Source organism: Pomacea canaliculata, linkage group LG2 (assembly GCF_003073045.1).
Source record: "Pomacea canaliculata isolate SZHN2017 linkage group LG2, ASM307304v1, whole genome shotgun sequence".
Taxonomy (NCBI): Eukaryota; Metazoa; Mollusca; class Gastropoda; order Architaenioglossa; family Ampullariidae; genus Pomacea; species Pomacea canaliculata.
The window spans coordinates 32,120,014-32,140,666 of record NC_037591.1 but is presented as its reverse complement, the minus strand read 5'-3'; the positions used below and the strand labels follow the sequence as shown (position 1 = coordinate 32,140,666).

Sequence of the window (20,653 nt, the reverse complement as noted above, 5' to 3'; positions counted from 1 at the left end):
TCCCGGTTGTCTTTAAAAATCACTTTTTTCGGCGTTCTTTGACGGTGACGACACCATCATCGGAACGTGTCCCGCTTTCGCACCCGAAACGTCTGGTCACCTTACTTTATGTCAATGTGAAAGTCAAATCGGAGGCTTGAAAGGTTGACATCAATTACGAGTGACTTCCCTTAGCTTGGGAGTAAATAAAACCACGAAGTAAATGCATCCGTGTTAAAACCGCCAGTTTCGCGGAAATTGAAAATTACGAGACCAAGACATTTTTGAGCTGCTGTTAAATAATGTGAATGCCCCTTGGAAATAAAGTAGTGAGTTATTTGCATTTTTTAAAATTGTAAAATGTCTCTTTGTGCTAGCTCTGTTAGTTGACGAAGTGCGAAGTTTACAGCTGGAGACGGATGAGCCATCTGTGTGTACCGAAATTAATTTTTTTTTTGTAATAAGGCCTTTTATGCCATGGGCCCTCATTAAGCTACTCAAATTAGTTTAACCATGTGGCATACATAGATGATATGTATTTCACATTATCATATAAAGTATTAGTTTTGTGTGGGTAGTAACATTTTATAATACTGTATGAGCTAATTCCTAAAATCGGAAGTTGAATACTTGTTCTGCTGCTTTTAAGAAACATTGGTAAGTTGATAACCAAACTTAATGTAAGATTATTTATAGTTCATCACAGTTTAGATTGTCATAACAATCAAGTATGTAGATAAAGTCACTAAGATGGAACCCTGACTAAACTACTGACCCACGGATTTCATCAGTTTTAAATCATAATGGTGTATGGACATTAATTTTAAATATTCTAATCTTAAAAACAACAAAAGCAGCAGCTAAGTAAATCACCGTATAACTGTATTAAAAATTTAAAGAATATTACGATACAAGACATAAGTACAAATTTTCTCTAGGAAAAAAAAACTGATGATTATAACAGGACTGTTTAACTATAAAGAAGAAAATTTACATAAGCCTCATTAAAACCAAAATAATGGTTTTCTAGGATTCATACAGATGAGAACTACATTCTAGATTTCTTTTTTAACACCTTTTAAAATTTCCTAGACAGCTACTTTCACCAATGTAGAATAAACACAGTACATTAATGACACATGAATTGCCCAAGAGATTAGATAATGAGTTGCTGCTCGATCTTTCTGTCAATGCAAGTGACAAAATTTGACAAACATTTATATGCGTAAATGAATATCTTGATAAAGATCTGCATGTTTCTGTCAATCAGTGTGTGTCTGTGCATACACATAAGGGAGAGTTAAATAGCAAAAGTGCTTATAAGAACTAAGTTATACAGATCATTGCATAAGTAATCATAAAATGAAACTGTTTTCAGATAAGTGATGAAACAGCATATTGCAAACTTAAAATTCATGACCTTTTTAGACTTCAAAAATTCTCCTTGAACCTTGTGTTCATTATCTCTTTCCTTGCTTCAGTATCAAAAGTCACAAAAGTTTTTCAAAAATTCAGCAATAGTGATTTCAAATGGTTAAATAATTGAACATCAACACTTTTAATTTCTAATCATACAAAAAAAATTAAGCTTGTGATAAGTGCAGGTTTTTGAAGTAATGCGAAATAATCTCTCAAAATTAAACTGATAAGAAGGCAGGCTACCAGTTTCACCCTAGAACTTGCAGTCAGTATAGCTGTTGATGCAAACTTTACTATCAGCCCTATCTTTCATAAATTACTAAATTTTGGGTACAGCATGAGGTACTCTGTGATTAGTTCCTTTTATGTCTTGTTTTTTATTTCCTCTCTATGAAATATTTTTTTTTGTTTTGAGCAAACTAGACAAGATGAACACCCTTTCCATTAATATAAAATATTCTTAGACTGAAGCATACCTTCATTAGACTTTTGTTGCCATTATTTAACACACACATACAGCTGATGTATGTGACCAAAGTTTGACCATCTTATACATATAACGAAAAAAGGTGTTAAGACCATGCATTTTTCAAGTTAGTGCCGGTGCCTATCCTTAGCTTTGCAAGTGGTTTATAATTGTTTATTGAGTTTTGCACAACTTCATCCGCAAGCGTATAAGAAAGGTAGGGTGACGCAGTGCGATATACGGTAATCGGTAGATGCGGTCTATTTCGCGAGCTGTGATTGGTCAGATCGTACACACCCTCAATGTCACGCGCAAGGTTACAGAGAAAGGCAAAATTCTGGCAATTGTCCCAATGTTTACAGCAAAGAAATTTTTTGTTTCACACTAGAAAATACTCTTTGTTTAGTCGCGAATGCTTGTGCGCAATTATACTAAGGGCTTTGTGTGCAAGATGTAGTTGCTTTCGAAATATTGCGGCCTCCTGACCTTATTCAGTGTCCTTGTGACTGACAAAATTCGGCTGCTCCGTGTCAGTTGCTAGCAGTACATAAATGAGTGTTGTACATAGCCTTGAAAACCGCATGTGTGGTAAGACAAAATCATGGCATCATTTGTCGGGAGAAGTGCAACTCAGTCTTTAAGGTAATGCGATGTTGATGTTAAATTAGCGTGTTTTAAACATCTTAAAAAATCCGCTGTTAGCCAGCATCGAAAAAGTTTCTGGAAAGTATGCGTATGGGTAGCATTTATGCTGTACGTGATGGTATGTGGCAGACATTAGTCTATATATCATTAATTTTCGTGCCATCAGGTAGAAGGACGACGCATGATTTTTCCCTTAATATCAGAATTATAAGCGTATGCTATTTCAATGTGTAATGGTGTACGTATACATACACACACACCTGCATTGGCGATAATGGATGTGTTTTTGACTTATATGTGGGGGATCACCACAAGTTGAGTCATGATAGCCAAGTAGATGAAAAAGAATGTAACTGTAAAACATGGATAACAGCTGAAACAGCTCAGGTTCATGGCATATTATTTAAATATTTCCAAATATCATTTTCTTTTCCTTTTTTAAATAGAGATCAAAGATTAAACATTGAAAACATGTTTAGTATTTTACTTATCAGGACACTTTGTAAACAATCAGTTGCCATAGCTAATATATAATATTTACCCTTTCGACCCAAACTGCTTGCAATAAACATTTATGGATAGTAATTCACATATTCAGTATCAGCATATAAAGATAATGCAAATTGCAACTGGCAGTTTATTTGTTGCAACAGTAAGATTAATAAATATAAAGAATATTTAAACAACATAATACTAAGGGGTATATGGAATATTTGCTAACAGTTGTGTGGTGTGCTTGCATGCATGCAGGAGAGAATGAATAGTAAATTAGTAGCATACATTATATGTGCAAGTACATACTTGATCAAATCTAAGTTAATAATGGAGTTGTTTGCGAGTGTTTATAAGTGCATTTAAGATCACATCTCCATCTTTATCAGGATAGTACTATTAGTAGGGAAAAATTATTTTATAAGCATAATGCTAAAGCTGCACCCATTATACACCTAAATCAGTTCACACACCAGGTTTGATGTATTTTTATTAGAATTATAATTTTCCAAGCTGGATGGTATAACAGTTGTTGACTGGAATGGCTAGACTAAGATATACAGATATTGGTCTTAATGGAAAAAGAGGGATTTAAATAAGTAATTTGTCATTTATGTCAAGCAAATGTGACAGAAGTATATACATCAACTCTTTAAAGACTAGAAAGAACTGTGTTAAACAATAACTTTTGCCTATTCACAATTGCCTTGACCTTTTTTAAATCCAGTTTCTGCAATAATACAAACTGGGCTGTCTGATTTGCCAATGTAGATGCAAATGTTGAATGTACAACTGGAGAATAGCTTACTGTGTTGTCATTAGTATCAGTAATTAATTTAATAATGCAGAGAATAATCTTGCTTCAGCAGAACAGTGTTTCGACAAGAACTATCAATGGCAGCACCTCAGACTTATGAAGCTGTAAATGAGCCAATACTGGATTTTAAATTGGGGAGTCCAGAAAGCAAGAAGCTAGAAGAAGCACTGAAACGTCTTGAAAACAAAATTGTTGATGTTCCAATCATTGTAGGTGATGAAGAAATTCGTACCAAACATGTGCAACATCAAGTTCGAGTGAGTACACGGCTGAGTGGTATGAGTCTGCACTAAGATTTTTATTTTAAGTTTTACTTAATGGCATAATATTTATTGAAAAGACAAGAAACTGAATGCAAAAAATATTTTTATGGAATGCAGTCATAGTTTAAGGTATTAACTAGCTTCTAGTTCCTAGCTAAGGTATTAACTGATCACATTTTGCTAATAAGTAAAAAATACAATTCAAGTTAAAACAAGATTTTTTGGTTGCTTAAACAAGCAGGTTTGTGTTTCAGCCATTTGACCACCGAAAGCCAGTAGCAACCTTCTACTATGCCACTCCAGTAAGTGTGGGGTTTAATTGTGTGAAGTAATGTGTAGTCACAGACTAGCCTTAAATTTATTCTGTTACCGTGTTAAGAGTAAACTTGACCTTTGTTCTATGATTAAGGAGGTCACAATGATGGGATAGGTGTTTTATAAGGCTGTGCCATTTTGCATATTTGTGTTGTATCTTGAATATGGGTATTTATGTTTGCCCTTTCATAGACAGTTGTACTTTTTTTCAAAATCTTAAATAAATCATTTGTTTAAAGGAGGTGATACACAAAGCCATAGACACAAGTCTCAAAGTTCGGAAAGAATGGGAGAGGCGCCCACAGGAGGAGCGTAGCAAGATCTTTCTCAGAGCAGCAGATCTCCTTTCACAGAAATATCACATGGACATACTGGCTGCCACAATGTTAGGACAGGTGATTAATTGGCATATGGAGTATTCTGAGCATGAAAAGCCTTGTTGAGGAAGCAGGTTCTTTAATTACAGATGCATAGTTACATATTATTTAAGTATGACCCTTCCTGCATGAGGTCCATATGATCTTGCCTCCCAACAGACTGGTGGAAAACAGCTGATACCAAGTCAAATGATCAGAAAACACAGTCAAATAGTTGCCAAAAACCTTTGATCTGTGATATTAGATATCCCTGCAGCATGTGTAGGCATTACAGTTAAACATTCTTAGATTTTTTAGAAGTGTATGCTGTAAGCACTTTTCTACATGTTTTTTATGCTTTTGTAATTTACACTGGTACTTGCATTGTTTTCCTTCAGTTATTGAAAATGCAAATCAAACTGTGATGAACAATAATGTGAATGGTATTGTACCCCTCAGGTCATCTTACAGCTAAATATACAGAACTTAATTTGAACTCTGTTTATTTCTTTCCAGGGCAAAAACATTGTCCAAGCTGAGATTGATGCCTCTGCAGAGCTTATAGATTTTCTTCGCTTTGATGTCATGTTTGCACAGGTATGCACACCAAAGTAATGAATTATCAGGGAAGTTAAAGGCAGTGGAAGGAGATGGTTGGGTTCTGCCTTCCACTTGCCATGCCCTAGACCAGCGGTTCTCAACCTGTGGGGCGCGGCGTGGTTACAAGGGGGTCGCGAAGGTGGTCATTTTTTTAAAGTTTCTTATACCGGTATTAGTGAAATAAGCTTACATTGCTGACTAAGGGGGGCGCGCAGACGTACCTTTGTTCGTCAGGGGGGCATCACAAGTAAAAGGTTGAGAACCGCTGCCCTAGACAATAAATCATCCTCATTCACTGCCCTTCTGGGGTAGACTGTATGACTTATTTGTACATTTTGTCATTTCTTTTGCCATTTAAGCTGTGGTTAAAGACTTTTTGTATCTTTTAGAGTAGATTAAGAGTGTGTTCATGCTATATAAGTGAAATAAAGCAAAGATTGCTGTTAAAGTCTATATGAGCATGACTGATGCATGGTTTGCAATCAGAATACTTTGATTTAGAACATAATTAAACATTTGCTAATCTCACAGTAGCTGCATATTGATTTATGAGTTTTACATGTCTCATCTGATCCTAGAAAATTACAGAGTATCAGCCCATAAGTCCAGACAAGAGGACATTGAACACCATGACCTATAGAGGGATGGAGGTAAAAACAACAGTGCTAACTATACTCATTCTTGAAAGTAACCTTTAGTTGATATTGATGGAGGAGGTAGGGAGAAACCGCATGCAACTGGTTGGTAGGGGAGCGGGCACGTGTTTTGCACCAAGCTGGCAATTAAGGCTGTATCACAAGCCAGCCAGCCCTGTAAACAGACAATATATGCAAAGGAAGTACAAAGTGCCCAAGATAAGAGCTGAATCCAGGACAGTCAACCCTCACTGTCTTGGCAACAGGCACTAACCATTGTGCCACAAGGCAGTCCTGTTGTTGGGGGGAGCCCATGTAAATGCTGAAAGAAATTTAATAAAATAAATAATACATACTGAAGAAAACGACAACAGGAAAAAACTTCCTCCTGTTTCTTTTTCCAACTTAATTGTGCGCTGTTAAATTATGCTTTGCTAAAAATTTGAGGATAAATCATGATGATTAACAGCTTCCTTGTCTAAGAATGTTCTTTGTCATATTAAACTGCTTGGGCATGAATTTATAAAGCACATTTTCAATTGTGATTTTGAATTGATTTGGTTTTAACATTAGAGTGTTTGCTATGGTCCAGTCCACTGTAAAAATATAACATTTATAAAATTCATCCAAACAATGGTTGTAAACAGTGTGTACATTCAAAAATTGAAGAGCTGGTACTTGTAATGAATTCAGAAACATTATCAAGTTATCTTAGTGTTTTAATATTTAAAATGCCAAGAATTGTTTTATTTTTACTTTTTACATTTTTTTTCTAAGTTGTTTCCAATTTTTAAAATTCGTTTTGTAGTAACCAGTCATTTTTACAAATACTCATGATTCATATATTGCTATCAAGCGATGCCTGTCATTTGCAGGGCTTTTGGGCAGCTGTGTGTCCTTTCAATTTTACAGCCATTGGGGCTCATCTCCCAATGGCACCAGCTCTTGTAGTAAGTATCTTTTGTTTCATTAAGAAGTTCATGCAGTTTTGAATTCTCATGATTTTGACATATTTTCACTATGGAGACCATTTTAAACATTTTGGATGGATTAGAGTTAGTATTTTGAGATGTGAGAACAAGGCTGTGCCAACTGGCATGGTTCTCGTGCTCCACAATTGTTTCTTGATATACTTGGTTGTATCTGCAAGTCAATGGAATATACAGGCACACATCATTGACTTGCAGACAAGTCAATGATGTGTGCCTGTATACTCATCATTGACTATGCTCTAATTTTTGCTGTGTTTTTGTGACCGACTGTAGGAATCACGAAGATTTTATTTATATCAGTGGATTTACTCTGCTTGTCATCTGAACTCATTTGGTTTTTGAAATAGGGTCAGTGAGCAGCAAAAAAATAAAAAAAACAAAACAAAACAACAACCTATTCTATGAATGGACAGGACTATTTGCAGTCTTCTTGTTTTTAAGCTAAGTGAAAATTGGCTCAGGGAAACCGGGCATGTGGGCGAAAGTTAACCTTAATTCTCACTACCAACATCAACATAAAGCTGAAGGGGAACCATACATACAATACTCGCAGGTCGATCAGACAGTTCACTGGCACGCGGCTCACAGCCCCCCACCCCTGCTATTACCTGAACACAAAACTTGATGTGGGATATAACGTGTAAAAATAACAGATGTATTTAGCATGAAAATACAAATAAAAGAAGACTCATCTTAGGGGAAGTCCCGGTGCTATCCCTGGACAGGACCATTTGCAGCCTGGATCACAGTTTTTCAAATGATTTGCGAACACTGGAGCAGCTTCTTGCTAGATATTCTTACTATCTGGCATTCTCTAGACAACAATTTTGCATGTTGTGTTGCATGTGTCCGTTTCTGTCTGTCTGTGTTATCTTTTTATTATTATTATTTTTTTTTTTTTTTGTAAACTGCCATAAAAGCCTGTCCATAGGACCAGGATATGGTGCTCTATAAATTCACTGTATTATTATTATCATCATCTGAAATTCTTCTATTTGCAACAATTAAGATTCAATACTACATTTATTAGGAACAGACTGCTGAACTCTGAATTTTTCTGATTGTATTTGTATGCATCATTATATTGTCTACACTTGTATCAGGGCAATGTCTGTCTCTGGAAGCCATCTGACACAGCTGTTCTGTCAAACTACATTGCCTTCCAAGCATTCCGTGAAGCAGGCCTTCCTCCTGGTGTCATCAACTTCCTGCCATCAGATGGACCAGTATTTGGGAACACTGTCACTTCTTCCCCCGATTTAGCTGGCATCAATTTCACAGGCAGTGCAAAGTAAAATATCAGAATAACAATCTACTCATTACAAATTTTTGAATCTGTTTTCAGAGGATTAACATTTTTTTTATTAGATGATGCATATACAGTTGTGATAGTATATAGTTGTAAATTTTTCTTTTGGTTTCCATCAATATGATTTTGAATCTCTTTTTTTCCTACAAAAATTAAACTGTAAATTTTTTTCATACAGAACATTCAAACATTTGTGGAAACAGGTTGCTGAGAACATAGACATCTACAAAACATTTCCTCGACTGATTGGAGGTAAGTGACAGCTGTGTGGATAAAGTGTGTGCCGCCACTTTCATTTTTAAACTGTTTTGTTTTTGTGTTGCTGTGAAATGCAGTGTCTTTGTTAATATAATTTTCAGGTGATAGTTTGAACAATCTTCCACAAACTTAAATCATGCCAATATGAATGCAAGGTATCTTTGAAACCAGTTTTACTGCATGGATCTCAGTTATAACTTTGTAATCAGTGTAGTGAGCAAAGTGAAGAAGATGAAGATAGTGCATAATCCCAGCTAACAGCAGGCTCTAAGGCTTTACAAAGATGCCAGTACATGTGTGTATATATATATATGTCTTAACAATAAGATATGTTAAGATATATATATATATAGAACTTTCCATGGTATCAAGTATTGTCTGTGTTATGTCCGGTCACCTGTGAGCAGTGAGTGCATTCCTGTTGAGTAGATCAAAGAAAGAGTGGTACAAGAAATGTCAGCTGCAGTTTATAATGAAGGGGTGCCAGTTGCCACAAATTCCCCCTCACCATCCTCTGATGTCTCTGTCTTTTGGTAAAATCTCTTAGGGGACCCTTTCAGGTTACAGCTTTGTCCAAGCTGGTTGTACATAGTAGCCATCCTCAAAAGTCTTAAAATAGGTAAAATAAACACAAAAATGAATATATTCTGAAGCATTACACGAACCAACAAAAGCCCATGATCTTTCCGTAGATTGAAAAAATATTTCTAACAAAGTAGGCGAGGATCAGAAAAACAGTATGGATTTGCATAGGTTTAAATCAGAACCACACACAAACATTACAACACTCAGATATATTTATAAGATATTAGATGACGTGAATTTTCTAGAGGACAACATCACACACATCTGAGTGTTTTTGCAGCACTTCACAGTGTCTATAAATTTATGTTTATAAGAGGACATCATCATTTGTTATGAGATGGTGGGCTCTGGTTTTAAAATGTAAGAGATCTTTTGTATCAATATTTTGTTTTCAGAGTGTGGAGGAAAAAACTTGCATTTTATTCACAACTCTGCTGATGTAGAATCGGTTGTCATGGGAACCATACGTGCTGCATTTGAGTACAATGGACAAAAGTGTTCTGCCTGTTCTCGCATGTATGTCCCACAGTCATTGTGGCCTAAGATCAAAAGTCAGCTGCTGCAGATACTGAAAGAAGTCAAAATAGGATCACCTCTTGAGAGAAGTTCCTTTGTAACAGCTGTCATCGATGACAAGGTGAGTTTAGTTCTTTTTCTTTTTTTCTATGTCTAATCCAGTGGTTCTTAACCTTGTTTGAGGTACCGAACCCACAAGTTCATATGCACATTCACCGAACCCTTCTTTAGTGTCATCATGAATTGTGGGTGTGTCTTGACCTCCGTGGCGGAAGCTCCGCCGAACCCCTGAGACCGACTCACCGAACCCCTAGGGTTTGATCGAACCCAGGTTAAGAACCACTGGTCTAATGGTTGTAAGTGTAGTATTGCTTCTTTTAAACAAAATTTTTGTTTGCTGTGCTATTGTAGCGGTCACAATGTAAACATAAAAGTTTCTTGTATTTTCTTGACAGACTAATGTTATTCACACAATATTTTTTTTCTCTATACAGATTATTGTTGAAGAATAATGTCATTTTTGTGGAAGATTATTGCACACACAAAAAATTTCTCAGAAAGAGAAAGAGTCAAGAATACTAGTTAAATTACTTAAGACTTTGATCATAGCCTTTCCTCCCTTTCATCCAACAGGCATTTTGCTCGTATTAAGCAATACCTAGACTTTGTTAAGTCGGACCCATCCCACACAATTTTGGCTGGAGGTGGCTGCAATGATGAGTGAGCTTTTTTCCTCATGTTTCATGTTAACCCCATATGTCAATTGTTGTTGTCCTTTACCTATATCTTGATTGTCATAAACTTTCCTACTCTTTTAAACTTAATGCTTTGGAAATGGATTGCCACATAAACCAACAAACTAAAAGTTGGAAATAGATAAAAATGAATTCCTTGTGTCTTTTGTTCAAAATGAAAAGCATCCAGTTTTGATCACTTAAAGAAGTCAAAAAATATACTTTTTCCCAATATTTAACCACTGATGTTTGCTTTATCTATTTTTTCCCCATAGAAAAGGCTATTTTGTGGAGCCAACGTTAATCGAAACAAAAGATCCAGAGAGCAGAATGATGACAGAGGTAAAAGAAACACTTTAAAATTATTTTTTTCTGTTACACGGGCACTTAACTTTTGTAGCTAATTAGACAGTTCAAGAAAATTATATGTTCCATGAGTATCCTCTGTGGTTTTTCTAATATTTTACATACTATTCTTGTTTATTTTCTTCAAGCAGAAGGCTGTTCCTGCTCCTTAGGATCCAGTGCTGATCATAGGCCTACCTTTGTGATGATCCAAGAAATCAAAACAGTCTTATGCATGGTGGGCATTATAACACTACTTAATTTTTTTGTTATAGGAAATCTTTGGACCAGTTTTGACTGTCTACCCATATCCAGATGAACAGTTTGAGCAGACTGTAAGCTTAGCTGCGCATACATCACCATATGGCCTCACAGGTGCAATCTATACCAAAGACAAAGAGGTGAAGGCATACTTGAGAGATGCTTTCCGGGATGCTGCAGGAAACTTTTACATTAATGACAAATGCACTGGCTCTGTTGTTGGCCAGCAGCCCTTTGGTGGAGCTCGACTCTCAGGTACTAATGAAGCATGCTTTTGAAAGTATTCTCCCTTTCCACTCCTTTGTGTATATGTGTGTGCACCTGTGTGTGTGTGCATTCATATCAATTTCCACTTATAATTGATGACCATAGTACCATTATGTCCTGAAAAACTATTCAAATGGAAGAGCTGAGTTTATTGATGGTTTACCATTTACTGTTCTGGCGTTGTGTCTATGATAGCACTTATGTGATTGTGTTAATTCTATATTGTGGGAGTTGTTATCTGCATTGGTCATAACACCAACCTCTATCACAAAACAGCATATATACATTTTAATATATAAAATATATTGTTCTTTTATTTTACTGTGACATTTTGTCTGTAGGAACAAATGACAAAGCTGGAGGGCCACATTACCTGCTTAAATTCATCTCGATGCAGTCTTCAAAAGAAAGTTTTGAGTTTCTCAAGGATTGGAAGTATCTTCAATGCAAGACTAGTCTTTGTCTTTTTGCTTTTTCACAAGACACCATGGTGGTTAAGTGGGGGAGTCTTCTAATGACATGTTTACTTCATGTCTACCCTGGTATTTACATACACTGATTTTCTGTATATCAGAATGTTTAATTTTAAGTAATTGGAACTTTGTGATTGAAAAAGCCTTACTAACAAACTCGACATTTCTATTCCAGAAATAGCTGTGACTGTTGCATATTCTGAACATGTCAGGTTTTCATTTTATCACTTTCAGGTGACTTTGGAAGGCTGCTAAAAAAGTTAAAGTGATAAAGTGAAGTTAAATGTATTATAAATTTTCTAAAAATATACTAATAAAGAAATTAAGTATTTATTTAGAAAAGTATCAAAGTGCCTTGTTGTCTGTGATTTTGATCAGTTTTGAAGATCAGGAGCAGAACATCATACCTGAGTATGAGTGCTAGGAAGGCTTTTATTTTTGGCCTTTAATTTTGTTGTTGTTGGACATATTGTTGCATGTGCTTTGCTGTTTCCTTGTTACATCCCAGGTTTTGTATATCCTTTCAGAAGTTGTGTTACTGGTTCATTAGGTGCCTATTTCCATTTTGATACAGGATTAAATGCTGCTATTAACACCATACACCCTTGAACTCACATAACAAATTTTGCTTACTACTTGATTGTCAACTGATGAGAAAAACAGTGAGAAAATGTTAATACCCGTAAGCACGACTCTGATAAGTATTTGGCTTGTTAAGTCTATGCAAACATTTAGATATCAATTTAAGCCATAAGAACAACTTTTGCTAGCAAGAAATATAAAATGTAAAATATATGCTTTATTTTAACATCATTTTCAACCAGTATCTGAAAGTGATACAGAGAAAAATGTGAGAATTATTGAAAATTGTAGATTGCCTATATCAGAAGGCGGTGCTAAACACTATTTGTTGGTGTTATTTTTGGTACCAATATTACCAAAGTTTAATTAAATGCTCATATTCAGTGTTTGAGATTTATGAACAAATTGTTGTGATATTTCTCATGTGTTTATAAGATTTCAGGAAAATATAGTCTTTCATTCAATTCAAATTTTTATTTTATAAAGAGTAATACTTGCACCACAGAGATTAAGCACAGTAATTTCTATCTGCCCCTCTACTGCTAATACTTGACCTGAAAACCATGTGTAGTCTTTTATATGACTGTTTCTCATTTTCATACGAAAACAACAAAAGCCAGAAGTTTTCTCAAAAATGCTAAAGGAAAGATGATTTATATATTGATTCTTCCTCTAGAGAAATTCTTTTTTGTTCCTTTTATAAATTGAGCCACATATCTTAAGAAGATGAATGGCTACCTCAGTGTTTAATTGACTGCCTCTGTTGCCCAAGCACCATATAAATTATTTACTGCACTTTGCAAAATGCAAAAATGAGTTTGTTGAGTGACACTAGTAAAATACCGTTGTCATAGTTGGCTGCCTTAATGAAACATATTTCCTATAAATGAAAAACTAGCTGCTTTGCTAGTCATTGTATACGGCTTTGATGGATTTAAATCAATTACATTTTGGTGTTTTTGTGTAGATTTGCATCAGGGATATAGTCAGATACTCTATGAAAAGTTTAAGTATTTTTGCTGACAAGGATCAAAATTAGTTTGCTGCTATGCACTAAAATTGATTACATACTGTGTAATGTTTTAAGTTCATGCTGAACCATATCTGATAAAACCTCCTAGAATATATATGCTCAAGAATTATGTAGTATTAGTAACAGGTTTTTTTTGAGAAATTTTGTTATATTTTAAAGTTTTGTCTTTAGTATTTTAAGAAATGATTTTTAACGGAGCTTTCATTGGATTATTTTGAATTGTTTTTTAGTTGTTACAAAGGCTGCACTAATTGTTTTTACTTTTTAAAGGCATATTTCTGTATATGTACTTTTTTTAGTGGCAAAACTGATATTCTATGTAGTCAGGCTATGAAAAGTCAACTATTTACTCACAAGATTTTTTTATGATTATGCTTCTGCTGCCTTTTCCCACATCTGCAGTTTTGCCTTAATATCATTGTTGTTTGGTTGAAAAACCAGCTTAACTAAGACCAACATGTCTTTTTTTCAGCATGGGTTTATAATAAAATTAGAATGGTCAGCATGATATACATAAACTGTGTTCTTAGACTGTGATGATAATCAATTTACATTTATTGAGTCTAGTTATTTGACCATGAAATGTTAATTAATTACCATAGTGGCATATCTCTAAAGAGATGTGCCTATGTTAAATTCTTCCAGTCTTTGTGCTGAAGAGAAACATTGAATTAATGTGATGGCAGTCCTGGAAGCGTTCTTCCACCTTGTCCATACATAGCTCACCTCCACTTGACCAAGAACCTGATGGTCACCAAAGTACACTTTAAGCGTTATTAATGCCTCTTATACAGTATCTTCTTGGTTTAAAGTTATGGATTTCGCTGAGGTCAGAATAAGTCTTGCTTTTTCAGGAATTGTCTAACTTGTAGAGTTCGGTAGAGGAAGTCGTTGAAAATGGCCTGCAGCTGCATCCTTTGTAAAATTTGTGATAGAGCTGTGAAAGGAGTGACAGAGAAAAAGGAAACATCTTTCCAGTTTCCTAATCAAAATTTCATCAGTGATCAGATAATCTGCTTGCCATCCGCTCTTGTTTGTCCTGATAATTGTGCAATCATTTTTTATTTTACTTTTTTTTTTGAGATAACATGCTGCATGAAAAGTAGTGATTAAAATAAGCCTTACCTCCACATATTAACAAGCATGTATTAAGGCATTTTAAAATGTTTTCAGTTGTCATAAGTTTAATATCAGTCATTTGTGTCAATTTCTACCTTTTTTTTCAAATATCCTGGCATTACTCCGATGTGGCACTTAATCTGTATTTATAGACGGAGATCGTACAGCAGAGGCAAACATTTTGCAAAATATTAATTTTTGAGTACAAATAAATCCACTTAATGAATTTGAGGATACCCAGATACTATCATGGAAAAAGATAATTGTCTCTGATGATAATCCAGCTGTTAAGTAACTTTCAATTTATCTCATTTAATAAGTCATAAAAAAAATTGCCAGAAACCCCAATTTGGGAAGAGTTCACGAAGTCACCATCATTATCCTATCAAATTTAGCCGCGTGACCTTAACACAATCTTTAGCACTTTAGGAAGTACCAGGCTAACTAAAATATTCTTATCACTTAGTCGAGCATGGAGGTTTATTCCCTAAATGAACGTTTTTTAGTGGCCCAATTGGCACTCCCCCTTTGATGTCGAATTTGCTTAGTTCTACCCTCAGTTTAATGGGGTTGTACTGGCTACTTCTGTTCAAGCACTTTAAATAGGTGGTGTGTGTTGTGAATCGGATTATATCATGCAGGTTCGTTTTAAGAAGTGGAGCTATCCACGAAGAATGAAGGCATTCGTGAAAAGTGCATAATTTCGAACGGACAAAATATTTTTGAATACCTGGAAGGAATAATTTTTATAAATCGTCATTGTCTGTATAGTTACCATAAAAGAACAGTGCCTGGATAGATCTTCCGCGACCATTTGCACTTGAATGAAGTCTATAAATCTCACACTTTCGGAAATGTTTAGCACATCATGGACCGATGCTTGAAGCTGCTTATACCTTTAAAGGGCCGTACTTACGAAACAGGTCATGCTGGTTAGCAATAAGTTGTAGGTTCCAGTGACTGGAAACAGGCATGGGTCCATGAGGTCCCCCTCTTCTGTACGATCCACAATACAACAGGGAACATTGCTGTACGTGTCCTGACCAAACCTTGAGGGTAGAATGTAACTCAGGTTCATACAACTTCCAGCACCTGTTGTTGGTTTGGCTGTTAGATTTTAGAGCTGAATGAAAGGTATTTTTTACGAGTTCAAGGTGTGCGAATAATTATCAACAAATTGTATCGTGTATCGCAATATATTTCTTGTGGCATGGTATGTTTTAATACACTAATATCCCGAGACCTTGATTATTATTATTTATACAGTTTTTCTACGTTATGCTTGATCTTGAAAGTTAATATATTAAAAAAATATATTTTAATGCTATTTCCGCGGATCCTACGTTTGTGTGTGTGTGGTGGGCCATGTGCCGTGTTCTCCTATTATAAATTGTCAGACTCGCCTGGTTACACAATTATGCGCACCAAGCATTACAGAGCAGGTTGTAGGGCGCAGTCGTGGAGAGGGCGCGAGGGTGGCCTACTATTTTTTTTTTCAAAGTGATGAATGATGTTATGAAAAAATATCGTTTTCATAGTATATCATTTGCAGGAGACCTTTTCTCTACTCGTCGTGACCACCACACGAGTTTCTCAGTACGTGTTCAGTCGCCATCTGAGGTCAAGGAGGCCGCATTTGAAGTGACAAACTATCCAGCGAGGAAGTGTAGGGTGGGGTGCGAAGGGATGGGGTTTTTCGGGGCGCACCCTTAGGACGGATAGGAATACCCGCCAGTTTCACCTTTTGCTCCTCTTATCTAAAGTCGGGAGGAGTTCCGCACATGCATAGGAAAAAGAGCAGAATTCAGGAACAAATGGCTCAAATGGAATTATCAGTTAATAAAATTATTAAAACGTTTAAGAAACAGATATCAAGGTAGAGGTCGTAGAATTTAATAAATATATCTAGCTTTATTGACAAATTTCAGATCAATTTATTTAATTCAGTGAGAAACTTGTTCTCTCTGTAAGGGCTATGTACGTACAGTGACTCGACTTGGGATATAGAGATTTTACTCCTTATGGTTTTGTACTTACTGTTCTGACTCATAATCGCGAAAATTTCACTTTAGTTAACTAACATTTTTGGTTCAATGAATGTATTATGCCTATTTAGTTGTCTAATTGTATTTTTTTTTCATTTTGTTTTATCTTAGAATGCATTTATTTGTAGATGGCATGAATGGATATTTAATTAATACTATGCTTTTTTTTAAATATTTGAAATAGGCTATTTAAGGACTTGTGCGTATTAAGGCTAATATCTATTCTAATTATAAAATTTTGGATTCCTCCTGAAGACTTCGAGTACACGTATATTACCAGCTTTGTTCAAATTCATATATCATTAACAATCAAGTTATCTAGAGTTCACGATCGAGTCACGGATTATGATGGATTATTCCCAGGGGTAGGGACGGAGTACAATAGCTGAATACTGGACAGGCCGGCGAGAGCCAGCACGGGCCCGGGAAAGACGATCTCTCCTGGCTCCTTTTAATTGCAGTATATATAATTTATTTCCTACCAGTAACGTATTGTAGACTGCAAAAATTAAGACAAGTGCACTAGGATCTACATTACTACTTGAACATAAGATCGAGTTGGTTACATGCGAGTGGTTAGTAATTCAGGAAAAAAGGACGGTAAAGGACCAAACTTGTAGCACTCCGCTCAATAGAAAAAAATCCCCAGAGTGAAGAATGTTAGTCAATTTTTCTTTAAAAGAAAAGGAAAAGAAGAAGGTAAAACATCCACTGAGCAAGGCCGGACATCCTTCACACCAGACTCCCCCTGTCCCATCCCTCCCTCGTCACGACTGGATAGGGTTGCGTGGTAGCGAGCGGAGATCTGTCTTGTCTGGAGACGTAAACAACTTTTTTTTAAATGAGGTTGTACTGGGTTTTTCGTCTGTTCGGTTGCGCAAGGCTGTGTTGCCTTAGGAAAACGACATACTGTGCCGCCCTTGTAAACCATTTATGATCTATAAAAAATGGAATAATTATACGCACACTATGCAACCACACAAACATAGGCCATCCTGTTGAGCAGCCCAGCATTGTCCTTTACTGTGGTACCGACGCTGTAAACATGCTATAAACATAATAAAACCGCTGCACGTATCTGGGGTAAAGTGTCGCTTGCTGAGGAGTAGTAACATGTTCGGCGTTGGGGTGGCATATGCTGACAATGAAAAAGGTTCGCACTCGTACATTACCAAAAAAATAAAAAGGGAGAGTGTGAATACAGCCATGCAACACGCGCACGTACACGGTGGTAGCATCACAACACGTGGTACTTTGTGAAGAAAAGGGGATAGGGGGCAAAAAGACATTGCTTACGGAATCTTTTTGAGGGGTGTCTTCTTCCAAACACCCCCCCCCCCCTTCTTGACACTGCTCCCTGGTTCCTGCGCCACTGGACTTGTCAAGTTTTACAACTGCACCACTCTGGCCATCCTCAAAATTTCAGAATTCAAAAGCTGGGATGCTAAATGAAGTCCTAATTACTTTTGACCACTCGCGGGCTACAAGCAGTTTCTTCACAGTCCCTTTTCCCTACCCAGCTTTGTTCTTATCCCCGAGGGCGGTCCGCGCTGTCATTAATACAGTGAAGATTGGTTTTATATACTGGGTTCAGCTCTCGTCTCGGACACGCTTTTTTTTCTCTCTCTCTCTGTATGCAGCATCTGTTTACAGGGCTGGCTGCCTTGCCGTGATATATAGTTGCTAGCCGGTGTAAGACTGTCTCTCAACCCAGACTACAAGAACCGGTCGAATGAGAAAGACGCCTCGGGCAGTCGACACCTCCATCCGGCACATTAATTAGTAAAGACTGACCGCGCGTAGCTGTTCATATGTCCTGCCTCACCCAGTTTGGGCCGAACCCATTCTTTCCCGCTATCAGTAAAACGTTCGGCTTAACCAGTGGACTGTTTGTGGCCCCAACCTCAATTGAAATTACTATGTCGAAAACATCATTCATCATTCCACAGTGATGGCATTAACCTTCTGAACACGAGTAGTTATATACACTACTCAGTACTCGGCCGCGCAGTATTCGTTATTTTTGAGACCAGTGTCCATTATTATAATGTCTGCGTAGATGTGTGTGTATTTTTAAAAGCTCTGAACCTGCCTTAGATGGTGGGTAAAGTGCTATATAAATCAACTTTATTTACTCCTATCCTGTATCTGGTATCGGACGGACTCGGAGCATACCCGCAAGAGAGGTCGAGGCCTGAGCAGGGCATATCGCACCTCGCGTCTGGTTTTGCAATGCGTGTACTACCTGAACGTGCTGTCCTCACTGTGGGGCTGTGATAAATGGAGGACCGGGTACAGCGCTGGTAAGTAAAGTGCTCACAACTGCTGCTATTATGGTATTAATTAAGATTTTGGTATTAATTAAGTAAAATTAGTCGTGTGAGCGCGTGCGTGTGAGCCCCCGGGCCCTCTCTCTTACACAGGCTCTCTCTTACACCAAAGATCGAGAGAGGACGTGAAAACAGTCTAGAGAAATCTTAGCACCAACCATATATCAGGTGCGCTCGAAACGCCACGCCGGGCGAACAGGTGCATGGGTTCAAAATGAATAGAAAAAAAAAAATAAAAGAACTAAGCCCGGTTACTGGCGTATGGACATGAGTATCGTGGCGCAGTCAACAGCTTTAGGCATGACGAGCGGTCATGTCACCCGGAAATCGTGCGGTACTCTAACGTGCTCCACATTAAAGACCTCTTGTCAGATTATGTAAGAGTGTGACAGATAGGCTGATAAATACGGACCGCTGGTGGCTGCCTAGTTGTTGCCCGGATATTTAATATCCAATAGGACATAAAGTTTCCAGTCGTGTGTGTGAAGAACACCTTGAACCACAACTCTGCTCTTGAACAAAGAATCGCCTACATGCAGAGATGAAGGTTTGTGTAGAATTGGACTGGTGTTTGAAAAATTCTGCCTTATTATTAATTATTACTACTATTAATTACAAGTATTACTATTATTTAGAGCTTTTTATGTGAAAATGTCGGTTTATAATTTCCTGTAATTGATTGATGATCATTCAAGTACGACTTTCGGTATTTTGCGATTGGTTAGTAGTAGCAACGTCGTGCCCTCTGACCCAGAGAGTTCACGCTAAAGCGAGAAGTGTGCAAGAAAAAGACATCGCGGAAACTTAGTCTCTTTGAAAATGGATATTGAGTTTGATATGCCATTTCTGTGTCACTGATGTAAGGACAACCACAGATTATAATTTAGAGAAAACTCTATTATTGATTGTTGGTCTGTACTTCCGGTATTACATGTTTGAGACTATGCGGTTGTCGTCTGCTACTGCGACCACCTAATATAGCTGATTGTTTGTAACACCCATTGCAAGTAACGTTGAGGAAAGGAGATGTGGGGGTCGTCTATGAATGTCTTAATTTCATTGCGATAAGAAGGCTACAAAAACCTACACAGGAAGGAGTTTTCGGGTAAGGACATGTTCAACGGTCACTAGTCTTTACGAGTGGTCTCCCATGGGTCGTCAGCTATCTCAATATTTAAAGTTTGGTTAGTTTACGTGTTGCAGGCTTGTGGCTTTTTTTAATGTAAAATGTATTTTTCAGTGCTTAAAATTGTTAATAAACTGTGACAGCGAAACTAGTCTCTGTTCATAAGTAGTGGACTGTTAATAGAAAACATTTAAATAAATTTTGTTCTCAGACCCTATAGCAAATGAGAGTATTGATCTCGGGAAGACGCGTCAATCTAGCGAAAGTGGATAAACACTGTATACGCCAGAACTAAATTCCAAATTAGTTCCTTTGCCTTTTTGGTTGGGTTGCTTGGTTTGCTTCCACCTAGCGATTTTGCACTAGGAAGAAGGATGGGAAAGAAAACCACAGTATCCGCAGAAAAATCCCGACGGCCATGCTCTATAAACACGCGCACTCGTACAGACATATATACAAGTTCGTGCAGACTCAGAGAGTTCGACAGGAGGTCTGAATCCAAACCTTTTAGTTTTAACAACAGTGGTGGCAAGTGAGTATTTTACTCCAAACAAAACTTTGAGGATCTCACTCGCAATATGGGGCAATTTTTAAAATGTGTTCTCCCACAGGTTATCGCACCCATTCAAATACCCTACTTTTCATTTCCACATCCTGCTTGACTTAGTTCTTAAGCTGTAGCATAATAGGC

General features: G+C 36.9%; 1 protein-coding gene across 1 annotated transcript; it reads left to right on the top strand.

Moving 5' to 3' along the window:
* Positions 1 to 2,034: 2,034 nt before the first annotated feature.
* LOC112556872 (delta-1-pyrroline-5-carboxylate dehydrogenase, mitochondrial-like) lies at positions 2,035 to 15,788 on the top strand. The gene is made up of 14 exons (XM_025226271.1): positions 2,035 to 2,506; positions 3,868 to 4,075; positions 4,336 to 4,383; positions 4,636 to 4,791; positions 5,269 to 5,349; positions 5,931 to 6,002; positions 6,863 to 6,937; positions 8,083 to 8,270; positions 8,467 to 8,540; positions 9,527 to 9,770; positions 10,284 to 10,367; positions 10,657 to 10,723; positions 11,002 to 11,242; positions 11,596 to 15,788. Exons 1-14 carry the CDS (start codon positions 2,466 to 2,468, stop codon positions 11,811 to 11,813), a joined length of 1,797 nt encoding a protein of 598 aa, XP_025082056.1. The 5' UTR covers positions 2,035 to 2,465; the 3' UTR covers positions 11,814 to 15,788.
* The last annotated feature ends 4,865 nt before the right edge of the window (positions 15,789 to 20,653 follow it).